Here is a 21,049-nt window from a genome sequence, read left to right as displayed (position 1 = left end):
GCCATTTGTTTCAAAGGCATTTTTACATATAATTCTTAAATGCATTTTAAAATTGCCAGTTCAGCTGTCAACACTGTGTAAACTGTTAATAGGTGGGCAGTAAGTACAAACTGTGCCTGAATTATTCTTTGGTCTTGTGGCTATTTTTTAAAAATTTATAAACAGAAAAACAGAAACCTAAAACCCATTATCAAGGGTCGAGAATAATTTGCAAAGATTCAATGCTCAACTTGTATCTGGAAGGAAATGCAATATCTTCAAAGAAGGCAATTTGTCTAACATGAATAAAGCAGATATCTTAAGGAAGCACCTGTATCCCTGAGAGAGCCTGTTGTGTAAGCTTACCAGTCCAGCTGTGAAAGCTCATGGAGTTAAAACAATTAGTATACTATGCTAGACTTTTTTGTTTGATTGATTCATTGCAGACTAGTGGTTCAACTGATTCCAACAATAACATTGTTGACTCATTAAAATGTTAATGATGATAACAACATATTTCTATTTCTTCCAGGCAATCCAAGTTTTATTGTATGGTATGTTTATGGATGTCCTACTCAAAGCACTCAGTACAACACAAGAATGGATTGCATGAATGGATTTTAATTCTCACCAGGGCAGCTTGCTGGTGCATGTGTCAATGAGATCTGAGAGGCTATCTCAGCACATCAATGTTTATACTGTATCAGAGGAAACATTAAAAGCTGGATGTTAATAAAGCAGCCTCAAACATAACTAATGGACATTCTGGCTCTGAGCACAGTAGTAGCAGTCACAGCTGCTATAGAAGTAGTGATGCTTCCTGTCTGTACTTTATCTGCATTTGACAGGTTTTTTATTTATTTTTTTAATGTTGAGTTTCCAAGCTTACCCCAGTGATTGAAGAACCAAATAATACATTTAATGTTCTTTTTGCCATCTTGTACCCCAGTACAGTGGTACCCCGCAAGACGAATGCCTCGCAAGACGGAAAACCCGCAAGACGAAAGGGTTTTCTGTTTTGGAGGCGCTTCGCAAGACGAATTTCCCTATGGGCTTGCATCGCAAGACGAAAGCCCATAGGGAAATGCTGGCGGTCGGGAGCAAAGACTTTCAAAAGTCTTTGCTCCCCCCCGCCTGCCTTCCCCCCGCCTGCCCCGGGCGATCTTAAAATGCTGGCGGGCGGGAGCGAAGCGTTCGCTGCCGACCCCCAGCATTTTAAAATCTCCAAGGGACAGCAGAGAAGTCTCTGTCCCGAGGAGATTTTAAAATGCTGGGGGTCGGGAGGGAAGCGCTGCCGACCCCCAGCATTTTAAAATCTCCCCGTGTCCCGGGAAGGTTTTAAAATGCTGGGGGTCGGGAGCGAAGCGCTGCCGACCCCCAGCATTTTTAAATCTCCCCGGGATACGGGGAGATTTTAAAATGCTGGGGTCGGCAGCGAACGCTTCGCTCCCGACCCCCAGCATTTTAAAACGCTGTTCCGAAGGGGGGGGCGGGATCACCTGCCCCAGCCGCCCCACTTTGGAACGCTGTTCCGAAGCGGGGGGGGGCGGGGACACCTGCCCCAGCCGCCCCACTTCGGAACGCTGTTCCGAAGCGGGGAGGGGGGGCGGGGACACCTGCCCCAGCCGCCCCACTTCGGAACGCTGTTCCGAAGCGGGGCGGGGGGCGGGAACACCTTCTGAAGGCGGGCAGGGGGCGAAAGTCTTTGTCCCCCCTGCCTGCCTTCCCAGGGGCTTTTAAATCGCCCCGGACAGCGGAGAAGTCCTCCGCTGTCCCAGGGTTTTTTAAAATGCTGGGAGTGGGAAGAAAAGCCCTTGTCCCCCCCCCCCCCCAGCCTTCAGAAGAGGTCCGGGGACAGACTGTCCCCGGACCTGGTCTGAAGGCGGTTTCCCTAGGAACGCATTAATTGATTTTCAATGCATTCCTATGGGAAACCGTGCATCGCAAGACGAAAAAACCGCAAGACGAAGAGACTTGCAGAACGAATTAATTTCGTCTTGCGAGGCACCACTGTACTGTGTAGAAAAAAGGGACGCGGGTGGCGCTGTGGGTAAAAGCCTCAGCACCTAGGGCTTGCCGATCGAAAGGTCGGTGGTTCGAATCCCCGCGGCGGGGTGCGCTCCCGTTGTTCAGTCCCAGCGCCTGCCAACCTAGCAGTTCGAAAGCACCCCCGGGTGCAAGTAGATAAATAGGGACCGCTTACTAGCGGGAAGGTAAACGGTGTTTCCGTGTGCGGCTCTGGCTCGCCAGAGCAGCGATGTCACGCTGGCCACGTGACCCGGAAGTGTCTCCGGACAGCGCTGGCCCCCGGCCTCTTGAGTGAGATGGGCGCACAACCCTAGAGTCTGTCAAGACTGGCTCGTACGGGCAGGGGTACCTTTACCTTTTACTGTGTAGAAAGACATATTTTGGCCATTTTAATTCAAAGAGCAACACTTCTACATATAGGCGAAATGAATCCATGTTATAATATCACTTAATAACTCTATAAAACAAGGGAAGGGTTTTGTTAATATCAAACAATGTTTCTGATCTACTTCATGGGAGGCTTGGGACTTAGCTGCGCAATAGAATTTGGAGTCACCCAGAAAGATCCTTCTTTGGGGCATTGTTCTCAGCCAGATGCACTTGCCATTTTATCCCTCTTTTTTATTTGTATGCACTCTAGATAATGTGGCCTAAGGTAGTAGTATCCATATGGCATGGACTAAATAACAGCTCAGTATATTAGGCTCGGAATTAAGAGCCTCTTCCTACTGTAAGAGAAAGTGTGGGACATCTAATAGGTGAAAGGAGAGGCAAAGAGAGGAAGGATTTGGGTAGGAGACAGACATGTAAGATGGGTTTGGAAAGTGCCCCAAACAGAAGTGGGAAATAGATGCCTGTTACACACACATATGCATACATACACATTGAATCAATTTCACATTTATATTTTGTGTTTTTGTGGGTATACATTTCCCATTTACATGTCTTTGTACAAGTTTGAGGAGTGATATGGAGAATGATTAATTGCGTGTTTCCCTGCTGGGCAACCCCTGAGTAGCTATTTGGGGCAGCACTAATGAGAGAGGTTTCTGCAGCCCTGGGTGTTGCAGGGGTCAGAGCATGGACAGAGGAAGGCTGTTGCGTTCCAGAGGCACCTCAAGGAAAAAACAAACCAACTAAACTATCAGGGCATCTCAGTAGCAGAACATACTATCAAGTACCAGTAGTGATGATGTCACGATACTTGGATGGTAGAATTGCAAGAAACTTGGGGTTTTTGACAGACATGAAATTTGGGGGGCTAGCCAGGAACCCAAGCAGCAGACTAGGAGAATGAGATAGAATGGTGAAATGAGGATAATCTCCTGGATTCAGTTGAATTTGAACTGAACCCTTATACAAACCTGCTGAAGCTTCAGTCCTTGGAGTCTGACAGCAGTAGTGCAATGTCTTTAGTTTGCTATGATTTAAGTGACTTTAAAATACAATCTTTTTTAATCGGGGTTGGTAAACTGTATTTTGTTTGTCTTTTCCTCTAACTTATCAAATCTAGAAGCATTTATGAAACATCGTGTGGCAGTAAGAGGATGGGAACAAGGAAACAAAACAACTTTATTTTGTGCTGAAATAATAATATATATCTGTCTGATATCTCTCTCTATGTGTGTAGCATTAAACCATTAAGTCCAGGGTCTAAAATTACCTTGCACCACTGGAGTCCTCCTGGCATGTTGGTGACTTTAGCTGTCTGGAAAGTACATAGAAAGGACTAAAGCTGCAAACCAGTGCTGAGATTTGAAAGCATGAAGTATAGCAAAAGAACATCATTCCTCATTTGTAATTTTCTCTTATTTTCAGAATGAAGGGGAGAGACTAGAGGCAGATGATGCATTAATATATGAAGACTTGGATGATGCAGAACATGGGGAAGAAGAATCTGAAGAAACCACAAAATTAAAACTGCTGCGTAGAATTGCCTCAATAGCTTCAAAAGTGAAGGAGATTATTGGCAATATTATAACTACAGCTGGAAAAGTTGTTGTTACGATTTTACTTGGTACAACAGGTGGGTTCTCCTCTTTTGAACAGTTCCTCAAATCCCACAGGGATTTTAGCCCTTCCATAGTTAAGGTAAATATATTGCTGATTTTATTTACATGAAAAAATAATTTTTGTTGCTTAATTTGTTGCATTAGATACAGTTGTAGAGCCATTACTTCTAGCATTTTTTAGAACCTATTATAGACAAATTAAGTCTATTTAAGAAGTGAAATGTCATTAGATGCTGTGTTTTTTTAATTTACCTTGGTGTTCACATCATAGAGTGTATGTCTTTAAAAGCGAAGGATACCCAATAGAATATTTAATATTTAAACTCAAGTGGTAGTGACAGAACTGAATGCATATGTGCAGATATTCAACCCCCCCCCCATTTTCCTTTCTGAAAACTCCCCAGAAATGCAATATAGGTATGGTTAACTAAAATTATCTCTGGTAATCTTTTCAGTTGACACATATAAATCATTCATATAAATGCCTTGGGGATTTTGTGGTGATGGGGGGAACCTATTGATATCAGTCCACAATCATGTTCTCACCTACAGTGGTACCTCGGGTTACATACGCTTCAGGTTACAGACTCCGCTAACCCAGAAATAGTACCTTGGGTTAAGAACTTCGCTTCAAGATGAGAACAGAAATCGTGCAGTGGTGGCACGGCAGCAGCAGGAGGCCCTATTAGCTAAAGTGGTGCTTCAGGTTAAGAACAGTTTCAGGTTAAGAACGGACCTCCAGAACGAATTAAGTACTTAACCCGAGGTACCACTGTATTTTAATTAGATAATCAGTTCACATTTTGAGATGGAATGAAATGTACTTACCATGAATTATTTTATCCAGCTACTTGCAGGTCTCCCATAAACTTCAATAAAAGTAGAAAAAATGTATTTGATTTTAGTTAAAGTGACCTTAGGGATTTTTTTAAACAACTGAATTTTCAAAGAGGTTGATTTTTAGTCATCTTGTTTAGCTTTCACATTGTAGACATATCATGAGTACAAAAGAGAATAATTGCCCTCCATTCATTTTTTTCTGTAGGAATGATGTTGCCATCGCTGACTTCAGCTGTGTATTTCTTTTTATTCTTGGGTTTGTGTACATGGTGGTCCTGTTGCCGAGTGTTTGATCCGCTGATATTCAGCTGTCTCTGTGTGTTAATGGCTATATTCAGTGCAGGCCACTTAATTGGACTTTACCTGTACCAGTTACAGTTTTTCCAGGAAATTATTCCACCCGATGACTTTTATGCCAGGTAGGATATTCTTATTCTTATTCTTCATTTGCATCTTTCAGTAAATGGGACTGTGACAAAAAAAAGCAGCAAAAAGATTGAGTCACGTTGTGTGAGATGCAAAATGTATAAATGAAGTAGTATGCAGTGAAGTATTTGAAATTTATATGTTAAATGCTGGGTTAAAGAGACATACTTGGCTGTATCCAGTGGTTGTGGGAACGGGAGGCAGCTCCTGCAACTCATCTTCCCCTTCTTTCCCTGCAGCTGCCTGGACCCTCCTGAAAAGCATCTACAGCGGGTCAGGGCTGCTTATGAAGCATTGTGGGCTGTGCTTTACAGGACTGCAGTAGGATGGGGAAATTGCCTGAAAGGGAGGAGCAAAGTGGGGCCTTAGCAAATTTCTTACAGGAATGTGTCTCTCATAGGAAAGGATGGTGTCACCTGGGCAGATTCTCTGTGTTCAGCTACTGTTAAATCCTTCCTTACTTTCTTTGGTTTTTCATGTTTTACATTTGTTGACACTTATCTGTCAAATTTGCTGTTTCTGTACTGTGGAAGTTGGCATTCTCAGCAGCAAGAAAGTGTTTTCATCTGTGAATTTGAGAAGGTGTGTGACGATATAAGTGCTTTTCTGCCATCTACAGGCCACAAATTATTGTTATTTTTACTCTTTCAATGAGGTTTTTAAAAAGTACTTAATTTGTTTATATAAGAATGCATGGTGCAGTTTTTCAATAATCTTCTACATCTAGCATAAATGTCATTTAAAGCAACAGTAATGCTGTTAATCTGCCTATGTATGTGCTTTAGCTAGTATTTAGTAGGAAAAAGTAAGGTAATTATAACTAGCCATGCTCCAAGGATAATATCTATTTTGTAATACCCACATGTTGTACCCAAAAGTACACATTTAAAATTGGGACCCAATTTCATAAAGCATTTCAACCAGGGAAGGTGATCAACATTGGATAAATGCCACACATATCTTCTGTCTTCTTTGGTAGGTTTTCCCAAATAATTTTCTTAAGTTTTACTTTAATAACAAGGTAAAGACAAAGAGATATGCCAACTTCAATCCACAAACCAATGTCATATCTACATTATAGTATAATGAAAATATAGAAGTCATTTTTGCTCTGATAGTACTATTGAAATTTATATATTTTATTTAACAAAATGTATTTCATTTAACATTTGATGAAAAAATGTGCAACAGTGTTGCTAGAAGGTCATAGTATCCAGGAAGCAGGAAGGCACCAGCAATGGTGTCTCACAAGAGGGAGAAGAGGCACCTTTGCAAGGTGAGCTGATGGCTCAAAGAAGATTAGAAGTCCCTGATTTTGGCAGAGGGCAGGCCAGCTGCTCCAAGAGGTGTCACAGGCCAGATTTATGTAGCTTGTGAGTTCACCACTGGTTTAATCTATCTGAATATGACAAAACCATGGGATTAGGATTCTCCTTTGTGGCTGCAAATGTCTTGGTCTCCCTTAAAGTCAACAAGATACTGTAATTCCCTAGTAAGTTGTTGGTGACTTTTCCATCTCTCTTTTTAAATAGTGTAATCCATCTGGGACATGACTTTTGAAATTACGTTTGGAATAAATAATAAAGCTTTGAATCTGTACAAAGTGAAATTAGTTTACCTTGCCTACCTGAAGAAATTTGTCAATCCCTGTGCTTTGTGGAGTTGCTGAAAAAATAGTTTTTTTAAAAAGTAATGCATTCCAGAGTATGAAACTACTTACAATAATCCTAGTTTGCTGTGTAGAGTAAGACTGCTGTCTTCTTAATTGGCTCAGCTACTGAGAACCTGTAACAAAACATCTTGAGAGAATCCTACCTTTCAGAACAGCACATGCCTGAGGCTATTGAATATTTTTTTGAAAATAAAAGCAAAAAGTAAAGGCAAGAGATTAACATAATAGTGAGGATAAATGCTTTCTTTTGTTAACAAAGGGATAAACTTACATTTCCAACTACACTGTCTTAACCAGTTTCCAAAAATTTAGCTGCTACAAATCTCCTAGGCACCCTTAACATATATTTAGAAATGCTGGTCACCATTTTTTAATATAATGATATAAGTGAGTTTCAAGCAGATTTTCAAAATCCTAGTATTCTTACAGATTAGTTCAGCAAACATGAAATATACTGCCATTAAATCCAGCAAATGATTGGCACACTTCTGAGAAGACACAGTATTTTACTACTTGGCTCTGAATACATATTCCACAGGCTGCAGAATAGGTTTCCATCATTATGCCTGCAAGATTTTCTTCTGTTCTGACTTGTACTTTAAATACTAGTGTCTGAGTTTAATACAAATTACTTAAGTTATTGGACCAAATTATATTTGCATAATTTATTTTATATTTGATGAACTTGCAGAATTTGGCTTTCAGTGTTATGGAATATTTGTTTAACTATTGACAGAGCAGAAGCAGCACTGCCAACCTAATGAGAAGCTAGTGGAAAGTATGCAAGGAAAGAAAGGTTGTTGGAAATTTGGAACTGATGCTGAAACATTTAAACTTGACTGATGGAAAGCAATCCTCTTCATTTTGTCAAACTGTAATGAAAAGAGAGGAAAACAATATGCATTTAATTATTTGTATAACTAGATGTCTTGTACGAAGACCAACACTTCTTTGGCTGAAGCACTGAATGAAATTTCATTATAAAAATGCTATTGCAAGAGTAGGATAATCTTGTTCACCTATACTAACTTTTTTTCTAAAAAAAAGATGTTTATTGATTTTTGAGAATATAGATGTTAAAGGTCAGAAAGATGTACAAATAAATGAAGATAAAATAAAAAACCTGTGAGTGAAGTACAGAGGTACTTTACATCATCTTCAATATTAAGAAATAAATATGGAGAGATGATTTTACATCAGAATGAAATCAGATCAGAAACAGAATATTATTGGCTATTGACAATCATGCCCACAATTTTATTTACTTTTTTTAAAAAAATAAAAAGCTGCTTTTGCAGATAGGTTCCTCTCAAATCTGCCAACAGCAATATAAACATTAAATTAGAATAATATAAAAATATATTACTATATTAAAATTTTGAAAATACAAGGTGGGGAACAAAAGTCACCACAGTTACTCAGATCAGTAGCTACTGCCAGGGGAGGGAGGATCAGTCTAGCTGTTACAGGTTTTTTCATTAGAAAAGTACTTCAGAGTTAGCTGAAAACTGCAGGTTTGGAAAGAGACTGAGGATGCCTTCAATAGGTTGCCAGCACTCAGCTCCCTAGCAACCGCTCAATAACTGCAGCTATTCAGTTGGAGTATTTCTTCACCTTTTTTGATGGCTCTATCCTCATCTGACCAGTCCCAAAATCCTCAACATTTAAACTGAGCATTGTAGATGAGAAAAAAAGAACCCTGTTCAGTTGTTTATCTTTGGCACTTGTTGAAGGCAATGAGCAAAAGTAAAGAAAGCAAGTGGGAATTCTTATATTAACAAAACTGGAAATTAATTATAAATGATGCAATAGGTGTGGAATCAGTAAAAGCCAAATTGGGTAATACCAGCTAATGGCTGAAAGGCTTTCCTCACCCCCAGTCTCTTGCTCATGTTTCCCAGGACTATTTCAGAACTAGAATAGTCCCACACAGTCTCAGACTAGTCCTACATTATGAAGATCCAAAGTTGACCCTATCTAGTTGAACCTCAATTTGTGATGCTAAAGTATTTGAACTAAACACATATTTCTCTTAACCGTTGTAGAAACGTTTTAAGGCACTTCCCTGAGATGTACCAGAAATAGGGATATTTTGCTCTGAAATAGATCGGAATTAGATAAATGTTCTGTGGTATGTAGCCACCTGCCCTAATAAAGGAAAAATACCACTCACATTTGCAGATGCTTCAGAGCTCCAACCTATTTGACGTGTTTGTACAATTAATAGCAAAGCAGACAAACCCTCCCATGTGCCATGTACTGGTGTATCTTTTCTTCTAAAACAAATTGGCTATAGATCATGGGCATTATTTTGCAATGTTCAAAGAACACTGACCCAATGAGATTAATGTCTGTAGCTGAAGAGTTTAATTTGCTATGCAGCTTTGAAATTTGATGCCTCCAGTTTCTTTTGGATGACAGTTGCTAGGCTCTTCAGCTGATTTTGATTCATTATGCTAGGACACTCCAGGATGTACCTCTTAATTCCAAAATACACCTCCTAATATAGCTTCCTTGCACGCTTCATTTGTGTTCTTTCTCATAGTCTCTCCTGTGTTTGAGGTTTATTGTAGGAACTGCTTGTTCATCATTTTGTAGAGCAGAAATAATGCTCTTTGACACTTCTCAAACATCTCAAAGTAGTATTTTACACCAGCTTGGTGGGCTTTTTGAGTTAACCATGTAAGGCTCTGAACTACTTTTCCTAAAGGCACACAATTTGCACCGTTTTTTAATTTGCCCACAACCTGATGTCTCAGACAGGTTTCTAGAAATTTATCGAGTCATACTTGGAAGTAATTCAAAGAAGATAAAAAAGCTCTTTCAACTCACCGCTTTTTTGTAGCAACCTTTTGGCTCTTAAAAGAATATGTGCCTTTAATCAGCTTCTGCTGGTACAACAGCTGTAGCCATTACCGGGTGGGGATAGCTTGCTCACAATAGTCCATGCATTGGTAACTTCAAGACTGGATTACGGCAGTACATTGTATCTGGGGCTTTTCTTGTAATTGATCCATGAACTGCAGTTAGTACAGAATGCTGTGGCATAATTGCTGATGGGAGGTATATTTTCCATGAACCTCAACCAGATCTAATCTGTTTTTTAAAAGATTGTCCTGAATGTTAAGCGGTATTGAAGCAGCCATTCTACTGAGGCAGCTCACAGTTGCCACCTCTGCCCCTCCACTGCCTTTTCCTCTCACCTCCTCCTGCTGGACTGTTTGTTTGCTACAATTGCAACAAAATGGTGCAGACACAGTCAGCTGAGCCACATTGCCTTCCTTCCTCGCATTGATGGGTGAGAATGGTACTGCATTGGAGGTGGTGACAAAGGGGTGTAGCAGTAGTGAGGCAACAGCAGGGAGGAGGAGGGAGGAAAAGGCATCCCAACCACAATGTCTCTATACAACACTTAGCATACAACACTTAGCATAAATTAGGCTGGCATGAGGCATGTATAAGACACCTAAGACTGCTGCCTGTCAATTAATTTGGAAAAGCAAATAGCTCCAAATTGGGCTAGCACTGTATGGTTAAACCATGTCTCTTGCAGCAGTACCCTTGGAGTCTTGTTAAGCAAGATTTTTTCTGACGTGTGTGGGGTGCTTCTAAACCAGGAGTGAGAAACTCAATACAGCCCTCTAGTTTTCTCTATCTGGCACCTGAGACCTGAGGCCAAGCCACATCTCCTCCTCAGGTGACATCTTCTTGCTGACTTTCCTCTTAATTGTAAAAATCATATGTCATCCAACCCATTCTGATGAGTATATTTATAGAAGCTGAAAGATTAGGACCAGCTTGGACATAGTTCTGTTAGCAAGATGCACTCTCTTTCTTTTTCTTTCTCTTTGTGTAGGCTTTAAAAATAAAATAAAATGTGGAGCCCACTGCCTCCAAAAATCATCAACACATTTTTGATCAAAAAGAAAGTGGATGAAAACATATACCCATTATCCTAAAATCTGTTGAAGCTCGATAGCCAGATTTCCATTGTTATTATTTTTATAGAACATCTGGAAGGTGCTCTCAAGTCATTGTAATGGTGTAGCCCCTTGTAGATCACTTTATTTATCACTTCCTCACTAAGTTAAAATAGCTTTGTAGAACAAATTTTCAAAGTATAAAAAAATCTGGATTGGTTCTTATTACCACTCTTCAGAGCTGGTAATAGATTTTAGGATAATGGGTATATGTTTTCATCCACTTTCAGAGCTTTACTTAAGAGCCTCAGGGAACATAAGATGGCACTTCCCTAATTGCATGGTTTGATATAAAATATATTTTGTGTTGTTAGTGCCTATACATCTAGGTAGCAATAAAATGCTAGTAATGGCTTGAGATAGCCCTTTGCAGTCTATATGGATCCCTGTGCTCGCATGTTTTAGTCTGGGTGGTCTTCTCTCTAGATGACAGCAGGGAATATTGTTCCTTGTGCTTAATATTTCCTGCAGGGTATAGCAATAGTGGGAGCACCTCGCATCACAATGTCTACTCAGAGCCAGAACTGAAGGTCAGTGTGCATAGCTGCAGGAGATCACTTGCTGTGCTTCTGGGTCAGAAGAAGGTGGTGACACAACCTGGTTTGGCTAAGCAGGAAGGAAATAGGGTATGCAATGTGCTTACATCACAGCAGAACTACTTAGGATTATTTGACAGTATAGATCTTTTGCAGGTGTCAGAATCTAAGAAGAGGACTTTTTTTTTGGTTGGCAGATTAATACTGCTTGAATGAAATGCAACAGCCAGAAAGTTAATTCAAGAAATATGCTGTATTGATATTCTGGATCTACACAGCCAAAACAATCTATTATCTTTTTTAAAAGATGAATATTGAAATCTTGTTCTAAGCATAGCAGGTTTGACGGCAAATAAAAGTTCATGGTTGATTCTAGTTCATGTTAAATAAATAAGTCTTGTGTGTTATTGTTGCCTGCCACCAAGTTTGTTAAAAACAAGAGTCATAAAAAGTTAACAATGAATAAATGCATAAAGCTACACCAGCCTCTTTAGAAAACATACAAGGAAAACAAACTGATAAGTAACATTAGATAAGTTTGTGACTGAGCAACACTTGGTTTGGTTAATGTTTATGTTTTGCAGCATTTTCAGGATGTAACAGCTTTTCTCTTGCAGTTATCTCTGAAATAATGGTTCATATTTTTTCTATTTAACTTCAAAACATTACACAACTACGTAACTAACTACCTGCAACAACCCACCAACCCTGCTAACTTCAGTTTTCAAAAACAAATGTCCTGTAGAAAATGAAAAGCACAAAACTTGAAGCTGCTAAAAAAAATTTAAAATTGCAATAATAAGTAATACAGCATTATTTGATTATCTTTCTCAAATACAAAAGAAAAATTAATAAAGCTGTGCCTGTCAAAAGTCAGTGCAAGGGGCACGGATGGTGCTGTGGTCTAAACCACTTACCCTCTTGGGCTTGCTGATCAGAAGGTCGGTGATTTGAATCCCCGTGATGAGTTGAGCTCCCATTGTTCTGTCCATATTCTGCCAACTTAGCAGTTTGAAGCATGCCAGTGCAAGTAGATAGATAGATACCGCTGTGGCGGGTAGGTAAACAATGTTTCCATGCGCTCTGGCACTCATCACGGTCCTCTGTATGCCAGTAGCAGTTTAGTCATGCTGGCCACATGACCCAGAAAGCTCTCTGTGGACAAACACAGGCTTCCTCGGCCTGAAAGCGAGATGAGCGCTGCACCCCATAATCGCCTTTGACTGGTCTTAACCGTCCAGTGTTCCTTTACCTTTACCCTTACTGCTATGCCCCTCTGGGGTCTGCGGCCTAGGCTGCTGCCTAGTTGGCCTAATGATAGCATTTGCCCTGATTACGTGGTTGACATTTACCCACAGGCTTAAAATTATTCAGTTTTATGTTCAGCCCCTCTGCATTTCAGATTAGTTCTGTTTAATAGAAAAAGTGTTGCCAGAAGGAATTTATAATAGTGCTGGTTTTGCCATTGCCAGAAAAGCTTTGATTCGGTTAAAGGAATGGAAACTAGGACTCAGTAGAAAAGAGGTATAGAGGAATCTGGGAATGAGCAATAAAAAACATGATATTAAAACAAAAGTAACTGTGTGTGTGTGCGTCTGTATGTGCGCGCGCACACACAGTATTTTCTTGACTGTAACAGTGTATTTATATAGTGTTATTATATACACTATAGCAGGCATCCCCAAACTCTGCCCTCCAGATTTGAGACTACAATTCCCATCATCCCTAGCTAACAGGACCAGTGGTCAGGGATGATGGGAATTATAGCCCCAAACCATCTGGAGGGCCGAGTTTGGGGATGCCTGCACTATTGTTGCAAGAAGGATAGCACTTTTGATTTTTAAAGTACAAGCACTGTCACAGCGAGCAAGAACTCTTTCATTACGGCAGTGATTTCACAAGTGATTGAAGAAAACCTTGTACACACCCTAACATAGGGGTTTTTGTAACCTGTGGCTAAGCGTTGCTTAGTATGTAATGCAGAAGAAAGTCAATAGAGGTTTCTAGATTGCTGCTGTTTAATTATGGTTAACTGGATTCCAGCTTTTGTGGACAAATGCAGTCATGACGTTGCATATGTTTTATAACAAAATCCATTTTTTATCATAGATAAACATTGTATCCATACAATGTCATGGGGATTTAGAGTTTGTGGCTTTTTATTTGTGGAAAGTGGTGATACTTGTCAGAGCATAATGGTTAACAACATTGGATGACCTCAGTCATTAAGTAATAACGTACTCAAGTGACTTGTGATGGATGTTTGCGTATGGAGACAGTCATTCTGTTTTGTGAAGATAAATTCTGATGAAAGAAATGTATCAATAGTTAATAAAAGAATTATACTGACATTGCCTTACAGGATTGTTCTGTATATATTGACGTAATAACCTATGTATGTGTGTGAAATCTTTTGCATACTTACATTACAGATATATTTATATACAGTATCTGAAACATACAAAGTCACTTAGAAAGCATACAATCCAGGTGTCAGAAGTGCTTGCACAAATTTAGAAAACTGAAAATTGAATGCATCTTCTTGAAGTAAAGCTGTGCTGCTTTTCATGTATTAGAACTGTTAATAATTTCTTTCTTCAGTGTCACCATTTCTTATTAAAATGTTTATAATTATTGCATTTGAGTATTTGACATAGAGGATATATAGCAGGTGTTCTATGGGAAGAAATGTGGCAGTACTAACTAGATTATTCTTGACCAGGATTTGCAAATCTTCAACCTCTTGGTTAAGATAGAAAGTATGGTTAGCATTGATACATGTGATCCCAAAGCTGGTTCCCCCCAATCTGCAAATGATAGTTGTTGTCTGTAGCTTTTAAATAAGATTTCTATATGAACCTTTAATTAAAATTTAAATTCTAGGCTGTACAATCAAACAGTAAGTATACACTACAAGAATAAGACAGCAGAAGCAGCAATAAAAAAAATAAATAAAAATTGGTGTGTGGGGTTGGTACAGGTGGGCACCTGCTGAAATCCACATTCCTGTAGAGGTCCCTCTGCCAATAAGCCACAGCTAAGGTGAGACCCACAAATGCATATCATGTGTGGGAGTAAGCCTTCTTTTCTGCCTGTTATCCCCCACCACCTCTTCTCTCCCCAGTTTAAGATGTTTTGGGGATGGAACCTGCAAGGAGACATGAATATTAGCAAAAGTAGAGTGCATGCCTCCATTTTCAGATGATCCCATCTTAAAGTAGTCTGGTCTTTGCGATGATAGCTATATCCACAGTTGGCTACTCTGCTGTAGGTGGAAATAGAAGAAAAACGTTTTCCTGTTTTTTTAGAGAACAGCAATATTTCCACTCTTACATCATTATGTACTTTAATGCTAAATCAGTATCTTGCATTTATCAAGGTCATAGGCTGTGAATGTGTCAGGAAGAGCAGATCACAGCACATATACACCAGAGACATGATTGCATTAATTCAGTAAGCTTTTGCTGGGGAAATGAATTGACAGAGCAACAATGTGTCAGCCACCTGTTTTTTTTGTTTCGTTTTTACTATTTTTCCAGTTCGATATTTGCTTAATGTTCCTCAGAACAGTAATAAAGTTATTTGTGGCTTGTATAACCTGAAATACTGCTCATGTTATGGCCGCTCTGTAGATTGGTTATGAATATTCATTTACCCTTGGAAAACACAAAACTTTTCCTTTTCTGCAAACTTACAGAGATAATCACACACACAAACTAATTGGGGAAGAGCAGGAGGTCTTTGCTCAGCCAGCTCCCTTAATTGGGTCCTGCAAGCAGCCATCTTATTGAGAAACTCTTTCAAAAGTTTAATGCAGCTGCATGAACATACATAGGGCACGCCAACACCGAAGTGACTGCAGAAGCCAGCTGGTTATATGGTGGCTTTGCACTGTCATTGAATCTCTCATAGGCATGAACCTACTGGATCAGAGTGCAGCTGGTAAGAACTTATGCCCATGACTGAGGGCAGAGGCTCACCATACAGTTAAGCATATCCAACACACGTTTAAAGCACATGACTTCCCCAAAGAATCCTGGCAATTACAGCTTGTTAATAGTGCTGGAAACTGTGGCTCTGTGAGAGGGAAGACTACTGTTTAGAGCAGGCTTCCTCAACCTTGGCCCTCCAGGTGTTTTGAGACTACAATTCCCATCATCCCTGACCACTGGCCCTGCTAGCTAGGGATCATGGGAGTTGTAGGCTAAAAAACATCTGGAGGGCCGAGGTTGAGGAAGCCTGGTTTAGAGGGTTCTTTGTAGGAAGTCATGGGTTTTAAATCTGCATTGGATGTGCTTTAAATGTAAGGTGTGGACGAGCTGTTATATGCAACAGCTTTGCATCACTACATCCCCATCAAAACAGCTTGCACATAGGCACCAGTGATTTAAATCTAATTGAGACTAGAATTGGTAAAATTACTCAGAGGCATCTCTTAGTAGGTTGGCAAACTCTAGTTTCTTTAGTACACGAAATAAAACAAAGTTTTAAACAATGAAACTAAAGAGAAATGTTTCCCAAGAAAAGAAGACAAAGCAGGTAATATCTTCATGCTTAATTATATTCACACCCAAAAATGTAGAAGTTGAATGTGGTCTCAGTTACCAAAGGCAATAGCCAGAATGATTTGCTAATCCGAATTCCTGATACAATTGTAGGGACTTTGTGCTGACTGAATAAGAAGCTATGAATTCAGACAGTCAAAATGTCTTGATAATGATAATCTGTATTGTTTATGTAATGCCTCCTGTTTTATCATTTCAACAGATTATTTGGTGTCACTTCAGTTATTCAGACCAACTGTTCAAGCACTTGGAAAATTATAACTAATCAAAAGTTATTTTGGTATCACCATACTAGCCCCATCTTGGTGCTGCTGTTATACTATACCCTAGCAACTCTCATTCGACTTTGGCTCCATGAACCTATTGTACAGGTAAAACAACTCTCTTCTTCCTATATAGTAATGAGAAAATCTTCAGGAAAAGAGTGTAGACATCATTTCAGGATGTGGCAATATTTGTGCATAAAATTTAACAAATGTGCATTGTGAGTTACAAAAAAGAGATGACTTGTTGTATGTAATTCAGGGCAGAGCTACATGTTAGTAGAAAAGTTATTAACCCAGTAATTTCCTTATAATGTAAATGCCAGGGGTGGGCACTTCAGGGAAGACAGAGTAGGCTAGAGAGAGTGCTTTGCACAATGGAGGGCTTGTTCAGATGCTCACTAGCTCAGTAATAACTTATATGTGAAAAAAATTAAAAATTGTCCAGTAGCACCTTGGTCTCTAAGTTTGTTCTGGGTATAAGCTTTCGTGTGCATGCACACTTCTTCAGATACCTGATATGTGGTGTGACATAACATGGCCTTTATGAGTGCATGCTCTACTTATTCATTGTGGTGATGTGTGCTCTGGATGAATACTCTTACACTCTCATGTGTCATTTGCCTGACCCTTGTAACCTCCCTATCTTCTCCATGCCCAGGGGTGAAACATGTAGTATATTGTGCTGAGGCAAGGTGAAACAACAGCCTCAGGCAGCAGGATCCACAGGGGTGGCAGGTCCAGACTCCAAGGAACTCATTGTCCACCACTGCCGGCCCTGATACTGTGTATATATATCCATTGGTGGAACAGATTCCCCTTCTCCCTGCAGCCTCCTGCAAACATCCAAATTCTGCTTTAGAGGGTTGGGGGGAAACCCTGGAGGAGATGGGGAGCTGCAAGGGGCAGGAGAGTAAGAAGAATTGCCATGTTGCCCATGAGTAATGTTGGCAAGATGAGGTTACCATTACCTGTTGATGTTTGCAGTGTTGCTTAAACCTGTCTTCCCAAAAATGTGTTGAGATTGATTAGTCTTCATACTTGTCTGAAAAGTTCATATGGGCTTGACTGGGAAAGCTAAACACTGCCTAGATTGTAAACTGCCCTGTAATCCTTGGATCAGGCTTCCTCAACCATGGCCAGATGTTTTGTGACTACAGTTCCCACCATCCCTGACCACTGGTCCTGCCAGCTAGGGATCATGGGAGTTGTAGACAAAAAACATATGAGGGCCGAGGTTGAGGAAGCCTGCCTTGGATGAAAGGTGGTATATAAATTTAATCCTATTTATCTTGGCAAGAAAATCCTCCCCCCCCCCCATTTTTAAAGCGAAAATTAGCAGCTAAATAACTGGTTATTCTGGAGTTAACATAGACATTTGTTCTTTAGCACATTCCTGATGATGATGATAAATCTGGTAACAGGGAAGAGGAAACAGACTGCACTCATGTCCAAATGACTGCAGAAAGAAGGCGCAGTTTGTGGTATACAAGCCGCTACACAACTGATGAAAGAAAAGTAAGGTCAAATATAAAGTAGTTGGATTATAATTATCCAGTTAATGATCAGGAGTGCTATGTTTCATGTTTCTGACTTTGTATGATGATACGGTTTGTACAATTTTAAGCACAACATAGGAGCGAATGTTGCTACAAGCACTTAAAAAATACAAATATTGCAGTATAAACGTACCACTTAGCATCTCCTGATTTTAACTAGTCTCTTGGTTTTCAAACATTTGACATAAAAGCTGCATAAGAGTTGGGCTTGTGTGCATCTAGGTGGGCTTGTGTGCATCTAGTGGGAATTTTGATTGCTTTTCTTTTAACGATAGCCTTCTATGTAGCATTGCAGGATTTCTCAAAAGTAGTTAGCATCATTACTGTGTTTCAACTCATTTGAACCTTCCACTAGAAACAACGTTGTAGCCTGGAAAATAGATGTTAATAATAATAATAATAATAATAATAATAATAATAATAATAAGAAGTAGTAGTGGCAGTGGTGGCGGCGGCAGAATAGTAGTAGAAGATATGCATGCAGTGATTAACAAATTCCTCAAAGCAAATGGTCCTTTCGGAACCAAAGCCTAAAGCTATTAAGAATATTTTACGCTTCAGCTATAATTCAAACTAATAAGCTATTCTTGCCTTGCTTTTGCAGCTTCTGTCAATGACTCAAGATGATCACAAGCCATCTGATGTTAGTACCATTGTCTCATTTTTGGAGTTAATTTGCACTGTGAATTTTGATTATATTGTTTAGAGATAAGCTTTGTTCACACATTACTCACACAAAGGGACAGAGGTACAGTCGAAAGGGACTGTAGGGACATGCGGTTCACCCCATCCCCAAGGCTATGCTCCTCCCAGCCCTCATGTGTTGAGCAGCAACATCTAAAGCAAGGAGACTTTTATATCCTTTTAGCCCCCCAGCACATCTTCTAAACACCTGCTGAAATAAATATCTTCCATTTGGCTTATGAGGCTTAATAACATGGTTTGCTGTTGTATCACTATGTATTGTACTACTTAGTTATTCTTACAATATTGTGATTATATTACTGATTTTTATTTTGTATTTTATTAACAGTTGTTTGCTTCCCTGAGACGTTTTGTTAATGGGAAGCCTACAAGTTCTGGGTTGTATCCAATACTGCTCCAGCAGAGTTTCACTAGCGTAACAGAAGTTCAGTTTCCTTTCCTCCCCCTGCACATCCCCAAATCTGGTCCTAATGGTCTCCCAACAGTACAGGGGTTAGAGGAAACAGGAAGTTCCATTGTGTGCATTGAAGTATGTTGTACTAGCAGAGCTGCAGTGTTGGATACAGCCCATAATGAATAATAACAAGTGCAACAACAGCACCATCTGGCTCAATAGAAGATCCTAGCCTTTCAAGTTATCTGCCTGCAAACAGCTTAGAAGCAGAAGTAGATGTGTGACTTCCTGCCAGACTTTGAGATATTTTGAAATAGCTAGGTGCCCACAACCACTCTTTCTATTATTTACAGATCATGGGCAGCATCCAAATAAACAGTTCTGCAAGTGCAAAGGCTTTTGACTATGCAACGGAACTGCCTCTCTCTGTATACCCCCTAAATTTATTCTGGGGGTTACTGCAACCCTCTGGAGAAGATATAGGTAGAGCCTGGGAACAAAAGGGGGGGTCATTTACCTTTACCTTTAGGACAGTAGTGTTAGACAAATTTGGATGTTGCATTTTGTAATGTGTGAGAATTGTTTGGACTTCTGATTGCCTGTTAATCATGTAATAGTCGATATTTAATGTGTATGGCAACTGTGGGTAGATTACTATCTATCATTGATATTTTTTACAATAAAAGTGATAAAAATGTATTGTGTTTATTTTAAAAGGATTCATTTTCTCTAACTTCAATTCAACAGGTTCTTCTAGTGACAGTGAATGGTACACCTGTAGACTATCAGAGCATACACCCATTGTGTCCCATGGAGAATGGGCCTGCGAGGGTAGATGTGTATTCAAGACCGCACTACAAATGGGACCCAACAGTTGATGACTTAGGTAGTAGTGAAAATGGTTTAGGAATAAACACTTGTTCTTTCTATGTCCATTTTGTTCTGTCCCACATGCCTGATAGGAATACATTGTTATTAAGAAGTGTGGTTGGCTTGGCTATGAGCAATGAATACATGATTGTGGTGGGCAGAAAAAGGTCCTGTTGTGTGACTCAGTGGTGATCCAAACACATGCCAATTAGCACCTGCTTGAATTAATTCTGGGATCTACTGGGAATAAATGAGTACCCACCAGCAAGCATACCCCACTTACACTAAAGTGCCCTTTCTGCATTTCCTGAGAAGTCCAAGCCCCTCCCCTTTTCAGCAAGGGGAAGAACACATTGCTAATAGATTATGTAGAGAATATCAAGAATGTTCCTTTTGGGCATTTCCTGAGAACTTCCAAGCTCACTCACTTTAGGATTGGCAAGAGTGCCTTGCTGAAAGCAGAAACACCCCAGTGGCTGTTCCTTCACCATGTGACATGACAGTTCATTAGCTCAGGATGTCCTAGGAACTCCCCACCCATGTCTTTTGTAATGAATTGTCCCTCATGCCCTTGTGAAAAAGCCTCTTTCACATTTAGAGTGAGACAGTAAGATAAGTTTTCCCCATGAGTGGGAGCAGAAGGGCACCCCCACTTTCTTCAACCTGTGAAGAAATATATTTTGTGGTATTCTGGCTTAATCTTCCCCACCCAGAGTGCTCCACACTTCTCTGTAGTTCAGTCCTCTGCACAGGAGATTGCTCCACAAGTTGAGATTTTTGAGTTGCTTCCAGGAGACTGATACACAACACACTTTCTCAAATCATACCACCCCAAATACAGACTATAAGAGCATGAGTATTTCTTTCCTCAGCTAAGCCTTTAGTAGCACTTCCTTTCTCATCTGTCCCTGTGCTTTCCTGACGCCAAGCCATGTTATTTATTTTGTTTCAAGACTAATCAGGAACCCTTTGCAGAGAGACAGCAGCTAGTAACTTTCTAAAGGACCAAGCTTTTCTATTTTTGAACAATTTAGTGACTTTGGCTGAGCTGCCACCTTATTGGCCAGCCCACCACTTCCTGAGTCTTGTTAAAGAGAGGGATTCCCATTGTGCACAGATATAGATATAGATATAGATATAGATATAGATATAGATATAGATATAGATATAGATATAGATATAGATATAGATATAGATATAGATATAGATATATAGATACA

At 39.9% G+C, this 21,049-nt stretch overlaps 1 protein-coding gene across 9 annotated transcripts in view; it reads left to right on the top strand.

Annotated features, from left to right (window-relative positions):
• PIEZO2 (piezo type mechanosensitive ion channel component 2) overlaps positions 1 to 21,049 on the top strand; it is a 203,950-nt gene that overhangs the window by 119,717 nt on the left and 63,184 nt on the right. For all 9 annotated transcript variants that reach the window (XR_013393960.1, XM_077933169.1, XM_077933165.1 and 6 more), the window contains exons 6-11: positions 3,826 to 4,033; positions 5,065 to 5,278; positions 16,241 to 16,409; positions 17,691 to 17,819; positions 18,465 to 18,503; positions 19,707 to 19,845. Coding sequence is in view for 8 of the 9 variants with exons in the window: in XM_077933169.1 (XP_077789295.1) it covers positions 3,826 to 4,033; positions 5,065 to 5,278; positions 16,241 to 16,409; positions 17,691 to 17,819; positions 18,465 to 18,503; positions 19,707 to 19,845 (898 nt within the window). In the remaining variant the exon portion in view is untranslated. The remainder of the gene's footprint in view (positions 1 to 3,825; positions 4,034 to 5,064; positions 5,279 to 16,240; positions 16,410 to 17,690; positions 17,820 to 18,464; positions 18,504 to 19,706; positions 19,846 to 21,049) is intronic.

This window comes from Podarcis muralis, chromosome 8 (assembly GCF_964188315.1).
Source record: "Podarcis muralis chromosome 8, rPodMur119.hap1.1, whole genome shotgun sequence".
In the NCBI taxonomy this organism is placed as follows: Eukaryota; Metazoa; Chordata; class Lepidosauria; order Squamata; family Lacertidae; genus Podarcis; species Podarcis muralis.
The sequence above is the reverse complement of the archived record's forward strand: the minus strand, read 5'-3'. Positions and strand labels throughout refer to the sequence as shown.